Here is a 7,526-nt window from a genome sequence, read left to right on the forward strand (position 1 = left end):
TGGACACATAAAAAGAGAACGATGCACAGAGGAAAGGCCATGTGAGATACTACAAGTCAGGAAGGGCTATCACAGGACATAGGCTGGGCTGGCACTCTGACCTGGCAATTCTAGCCTCTACAACTGAGAAAACTAAGTTCCCTTGTTTATTCCACTCAGATTTTGGTCTTTACTTATGGTAGCCCCAGCCAACCAACCCACCTATGAGTATTTGAGACTGTTCCTAAAGAAGCTACAATTTTGTCTTGTTTCTTCTACCTCCATGTGAACCCTTCCCACCCAACGAGTACAACTGCTCCTCCCTGTAGGTCCACCATCCATTACACTATCCTGAAGCCTGGTGGGTGCATGACAAATATTTGTTGACTGGACCAAATAAATTCATGTCTCTTCTGTGGTATTTGAGTCCTCCTCAAATGTTGCTCCTCTAACCTAAACTATGGCACTTGGACACTGTTTCATTCACTAGTGAAGCCTCAACTCTCATATGTACGTTAACAAAATAAAAGCAAAGGAATGCCTAAAAACTGTCTATATCCCAGCAGGATATATATATATATATATATATATATATATATATATATATATATATATCAGCACTATGCTAAGAGCCTCAACATCTCTGGTTTTAGTGAAAAGATATCTTAGGGCCAACCACCTGGATTTGACATTTCCCCTGAAATGAACCATTTACTGCTTGCAGCCCTAGAATAGAAATTTTTTTTTGCTTCTATTTTGACAAGCTTATAATATCTTTTATCACAGCAAGAAAGCCTGTCTTCTTTCTATTCCAAATCAAATAACTAAGAGGATAGCACTCTCGTATTAAGAATTTTAAAAAAAACCTAGTTACTGTGTGTGTAAGAGAGAGAGCATGCACATGCACCTGCCCATCCAATTTTGAGCTCAAGTTAAAGTATATTCTTTCTTTAATATCTTACATCTTCCCATACTTGTCATCCTAGCCACTCAGGAGACTGAGATTTGAAGATGGAAGATCAAAGGTAGCCCAGCCCAGACAGTTGGAGACTCTTATTTCCAATTAATCAGCAAGAAGCCAGATACGGGGCTGTAGCTCAAGTAGTAGAGCACTAGCCTTGAGTGAAAAACTTAAAGGATAGTGCCCAAGTCCTAAGTTCAAGTGCCAAGTCCTGTGTGTGTGTCAACACACACACACACACACACACACACACACACACACACACACACACACACATCTTACATTGTTAGTGATTTTTTATGTTAAAATGCTTGAATTTACCACTCACAGATCATGATTTACAATAACAACTACAACTATGTCTACTCTTCACTAAGCATCTTTTATGTGCCAGGCACTTAGTGGTCTCTTAGCTTTCTGGACAGCGTTTCTGTATTTATCCCACAGAATCTAATACTGTTATGAAGAAGAAGAAATGGCTGAATCTGACAACCACAGAACTATGCTGTCTATTTACCATCAAATTCAATAAATTCATCCAATCTCCATTTAGTGAAAAGAGCACACACTTTAATTTTTTATTTTATTTTAAATTTTATTGTAAGGGTGATGTACGGAGGAGTTACAGTTACATGAGTCAGGTAGTGAGTACATTTCCTTTTGAACAGTGTCACCCCCTCCCTCATTCTCTCCCAGCTTTTCCCCTCCTAACTTCCCTCCCTACAAAGTTGTGGTTCATTTCCAACATCATGTCTAGTGGGTTTCACTGCTGAATTGGTTCATCCTTTGTCCAACCATTTCTGTGTTTCCCCTTCCTTTCCCCAAATCAGATAAACTTATATACAAGACAAAGGATACAGAAATGGAAAACAGCTACAGAGGGGGGAAAAAGGAAAGAAGAAAATAAAAAGAACCACAAATGGTATAATAAAAAAACTCTTACTTCTATTTCTTGGAGTTCATTTTGATAAGCATCATTTTATATGATCTTATGTACATAGCTGTTGAGCCCCTGTGATCCTAAGAATATCCTTTTTTCTCACTGTGTGAGTGTTTAGATTGCTGTTTAATCATGTCCAGGTGAAATTATTTGTCTTTTACTGTCCATTGGGTTTACTTGTAGATTTACAGGCACATTCTAGATATTACAAATGAGGAAAACCATGCTACCTATGTTTCTTTGGGTTTGCTTACTTTGCTTAGTATAATTTTTTCCAAGTCTTTGCATTTTCTTACAAATGGGGCAATGCATTCTTTCTGATGGAAGCATAGGTTTCCATTGTGTGTGTGTGACATTTTCTTGATCCATTCATCCATTTAGGGGCATCTGGGTTGATGGTTAGCTAAGGTAAACAATGCTGTAGTGAACATGATTATGCTGGCGGCTTTAGTGTAACTTGGTTTGTGGTAAATCAGATAGATGCCCAGAAGTAGGACTTCTTTAATTAGTCTCCATACTGCTTTCCAGAGAGATTAAACAAGTTTACATTCCCACCAACAGTGTAGTAGTGTTCCCTTTTGGCCACATCCTTACCAGCATCTGTTATTGTTAGTTTCCTAAATAATGGGCATTCTAACTGGGGTGAGGTAGAATCTCAGTGTTGTTTCGATTTACATTTCTTTTTATGGCCAGAGATGTTGAACATCTCTTCATGTGTCTATTGGCCATTCTAATTTCTTCAGAAAAGTCTCTCTTTAAGTCTTTAGCCCACTTGTTAATGGGTGGTCATTTCTTTGAGGATTTGTTTTGGGGAGGTTTAATTTTTGAGCTCTGAATGTATTTTAGGTATGAGGCCCTTAGATCTTAGCCCTTTTGGTGGACTTTATAATTATTATCTTGCTAATTAGGTCCTTTGCCATACAGAAACTCTTCAATTAATGCAGTTCCATTTATCTCGTCTTTCTTTGATTTGTTGTGATTCTGGATCTTTACTTAGGTAGTTTCTACCTGGAGCTCACATTTTAGATTCAGGCATTCTAATTTTTTGGCCTTGGGAAAAAACAATAGCTCACAACCCTCCATTCTGGCATCTTCCTACATAAAGTTGGATTCTAAATACCCCAGCTCTACTAGCCATGTGTACAAAACCAGATTGTAGACTTGGCACCACCTGGCGGGCATGCAATCCATGGCAGCTATTGCTATTACTGTAACTTTAGGACCTAGTATATACCCCAGGCAGTCTGTATAGCTTTCTGTGAAACAGAGACAGAATATCTGGGCCAATTTTTCAGTTGTCATAAGTTCTATCCAAATGCCTTAAAGTTTAGCCAGGGTGACTCTATTCCAGTTATCCTAGGCTGGACAAAGTACTGAAAATCAAGCAGCCCCAGGAAAACTTTGAGAGGTGGTCATTCACACCAGGAACAGAGGGAAGCTTTAACTCATGGGAGGCAGGAGGCTGAGTCCAGTCAAAGTTTGATCCACTCTTACCTAGTAAAGATGTTTCAGATAGACAAAACGCACATCTTTCCCCATCTGTGTGTGTATGTGTGTGTGTGAGTGTGTGTGTGTGTGTGTGTGTGTGTGTGTGTTTTACTGGGGCTTGAAATCAAAGTTCAGAAATATGCTCTTAGCCCTTTTTGCTGTATTTGTTCAAATAGGATCCCATATTTATATCTAAGTCCATCTCTTAGTTATGCTTCCACATAGATTTGATAACAGGCATGTGCTATTGCACATTGATTAAAATGAGGGTCTCATGAGTGATCCTCAGATCTCAGTCTAATGAATAGCTAGGATTACAAGCATGAGCAACTGTGCCCAGCCTTTTCTCATGTTGACATCATTCTGCTTTCTCCTTGTTCTCCAGTAGGAGCTAAACATTTTTCCCATTACATGGGAAAGGTAGCAAGGACTTTCCTCCAGACCCACTCTTCCTTCCCCTATCTCTTTATGAGCAAAGATTGGGGACATTGTCTTCATCCAAGGGGGATATTTCAACTAGAGAGAAAAAGCTGAGAAAATCTCATCCTACTTCCTACCTGAAGTTAGGAATGCAATGTCTTTCCTCTTCAGATGATCTGAGTGAGAACAGCAGAGGTGAGGGGAGGCCCAATAAGGACACACCATCAGGACAGCCAGAGAAGGAATGGGCAAGCCAAGACATGGGGAGAGTGTTTTCCCAGCACTTGGGCCTGTCCTTGTCCCTCTAGCAATGACTGATTCTAAAATCAGCTTCAATCCAAAGTGAAACAACTCTTTGAAAGAATGTTGCTCTGATATTCTAGAACCTGAGGTCATAACCATACAACTGACAGACATTATACCTCTTTAAAGACAGACACACGCTGGGCACCGGTGGCTCATGCCTGTAATCCTAGCTACTCAAGAGGCTGAGATCTGAGGGTCACAGTTCAAAGCCAGCCAGGGCAAGAAAATCCATGAGACTCTTATCTCCAATTTACTACCAGAAAACCAGAAGTGGAACTGTGGCTCCAGTGGCAGAGCACTAGCCTTGAGCTGAAGAGCTGAGGGACAGCACCCAGGCCCAGAATTCAAGCCCCACAACCAACCAAAAAAAAAAAAAAAAAAGATAGATACACATCTAAGAGCAAGTGTCTCTCACTAGTCTGAAGGAAGATGACAGTTGGAGATGCTGTGTAATTAAAGTAACAAGTAAATACATAACTTCAAATGACATTTTTATCAGCTGGACATGAGGGCTCACACCTGTAACCTCAGCTTCTTAGTGGACAGAGAAAGAGGCCAGCTAGGGGAAAAAGTTAGCCACATTCCATCTCAATAAACAACCAGGCTGTGGTGCCAGCTACACAAGAGGTAAGTAGAAAAATCATAGCCCCAGGCTGGCCCTAGAAAAAAAACGTAAGACCTTTTCTGGAAAAAAAAAAAGCAACTAAAGTGAAAAAGGGCACATGGCTCAAGCAATAGAATACCTGCCTAGCAAGGGTAAAACCCTGTGTTCAAACCCTACTATTATTATCAAAAATAAATAAATATCTTTGGTCAAAATTTCTTCTTTTGGAAGAGTGTTGTTTTGGTTTTTGATTTTTGTTGGTGCCAGGATTGGGGCTTGAACAATGGGCCTTGTGTTTTCTTGTTGGCTTTTTCCACTCAAGCCTGGTAATCTTACTACTTGAGCCATTCCTCCACTTCTGGGTTTTGAGTGGTTAATCAGAGACAAGAATTTCTCCCAGGCTAAGGTGAACCCAACATTCAGATCTCAGCCTCCTCTTGAATAACTAGAATAATAGGCATGATCCACTAGGACCCAGCTAAAATTACTATGCTTTAATAAGTACCTCTGATAAACACTGATCTAGCTAAATGCCACTAAGCATGACATGATCTGTCCCTGGAAAACTCAGAAACTACAGATTTCTGCCATATTATGTGGCTGGTCCAATTCAGAGAGATGAGATAAAGCACATAACTCACCCAAAAGCAATGACAAATTGTGTCATACTGAATCCATCTCATGAAAGCTCAAATTTGAGCCATACTAGGTTGTACCAGCCCCCTAAGATTTTTTTAATTATAAAGGTGATGTACAGAAGGGGGTGACCATTTTATAAGGCAGGTAATGACTACATCGCTTTTTGTCAACCCTTACTTTGCTCTCTCCCAGTTTTTCCCTCTGGTCCCTGCCCACAAATTGTATAGTTCATTTTTAGCACGGTGTCTACTGAGTCCCACTGCTGCATTTATTCACCCGTTGGCCCACAATTTCTTTGCCCCCAGAAGCAGATAAACAAACAAGACCAAAAATAACTCTTATCTCTATTCCTGGAATTCATTTTGGTAAATATTATTTTACATGATTAGAGGCACAGAGGCAAGACTTTTTATAATGTCTAGAAACCCCTGCTATTCCGTGGGTTTCACAGGGATTCTCTCCTACTCAGCTACATGGAAGTTGGGGAGCAAATCAAAGCTTGCCTGGTAATAACTTCCTTCCTGCTTGAAATCCTCAGGGTCTTAGAAGCCCCCACAATATGTCTCTAGGTAGGATATACCTTTTAGAAGGATAGACCTCAAAAGTTTAATAACATCCCTGGAATACAAAAACTTAGGCAAGCTAGGCAGTAGTGGCACATGTTTATAATCCTAGGTACTCAGGAAGCTGAGATCTGAGGGTCATGGTTTGAAGGCAACCCTGAGCAGGAAAGTCCAGGATACTCTAATTTCCAATTAACCACCAAAAAACCAGAAGAAGGGCTGTGGCACAAGAGGTAGAGCATCAGCCTTGAGTGAAAAAAGCAAAGTACAGAGCCCACAGGTCCTGAGTTCAAGCCTCAGTACTGGCACACACACACACACACACACACACACACACACACACACACACACACACACACACACACACACGGCACAATTGCAGATTGAGGGTTAAAATTTGAAATAATAATTCAGTATACATTAGACAGACAAAAGGAAGCAATTACTAACTATACATTTTCTCCATCAGACTCATAAAGAATAGTTAATGCAAGAGTATTTAACCAGTATAGTCAGAAAAAGCTTATGGCCACTTTCAAATCAAGATTTCTCAGACACAGATTCATAAAATTTGTCTCCATTGCAGAATTATGGGTGACTTCTCTATCAACTATCAACTATCTATCAACTATCAACTGCTATGTTTCTTCTACCATTAATCTATTCCAAGTGCTTACTACCATGTCTGCTGCTCCACAATTTGTGCATCAATACGTGATACATGAAAATTCAGGTTATAAGAACAACAAAATAGGGTGGAATTTCTAACACGAAAGAGCAGTTGTTATGGGCCTCGGCAGGACTTCTAATGCTAGGGAGAAGTTGCTACAGGAGAGCATCCAAGTGAGCCCCAATAACCTGCCTGCAATGCCCTAGTGATGCAATACTCCCAGGAGGGGTGCTCAACAGAACCCCATTAAGCTGCTGGCACCTCTCTGCACATATTCCTCTCCCTCGGGACCTAGCCCACCCCAAAAGCCTGCCTGTGCATCCCCGTGAAGGACCCTGACATCAACAGTGTCTGGAGCAAACCTGCACCAGAGGTAAGCACCCAGCCTGGCCGAAAGGCCCACCCACAGCGCAGGACACCACCAGCACAGTGCCCACCAGAGACACAGTACATGGCATCCCATTATCACTGACCTTAACACCTGACCTGAACAGCCTCCACAAATCCTGAACCCAGATGCATAAGCCACAGGGAAAACTCACAAAATCCGAGAAGAAGAGAATCTGCTACTCTCAAAAACAAACAACTCATGCAATCCTAATATCAGATAAAATTGACTTCAAATTAAAATTAGTGAGAAAGGCTGGGAAGGTGGCTCAGTGGTAGAGCACTTGCATGCTCGAGGCCCTGGGTTCGATTCCTCAGCACCACATAAGAAAAAAGCCGGAAGTGGCGCTGTGGCTCAAGTGGTAGAGTGCTAGCCTTGAGCTGAAGAGCTGAGGGACAGCTCCCAGGCCCAGAGTTCAGGCCCCATGACCGCACCCAAAAAATAAATAAATAAATAAATAAAATAAAATTAGTGAGAAGAGATAAAGAAGGCCGCTACAAACTAATCAAGGGATCTCTTCTTCAGGAGGATATTACAATTCTAAATATCTATTCGCCAAACAATGGAG

General features: G+C 41.0%; 1 protein-coding gene across 1 annotated transcript in view; it reads right to left on the reverse strand.

Moving 5' to 3' along the window:
* Nucleotides 1–4,050, reverse strand: part of Plac8l1 (PLAC8 like 1) — a 38,620-nt gene extending 34,570 nt beyond the window's left edge. Inside the window, exon 1 of the mRNA XM_042692158.1 lies at nt 3,926–4,050. Coding sequence (XP_042548092.1) covers nt 3,926–4,050 — 125 coding nt within the window. The remainder of the gene's footprint in view (nt 1–3,925) is intronic.
* Between the last annotated feature and the right edge of the window lie 3,476 nt (nt 4,051–7,526).

Source organism: Dipodomys spectabilis, unplaced genomic scaffold (assembly GCF_019054845.1).
Source record: "Dipodomys spectabilis isolate Male_0828 unplaced genomic scaffold, ASM1905484v1 ptg000147l, whole genome shotgun sequence".
NCBI lineage: Eukaryota > Metazoa > Chordata > Mammalia > Rodentia > Heteromyidae > Dipodomys > Dipodomys spectabilis.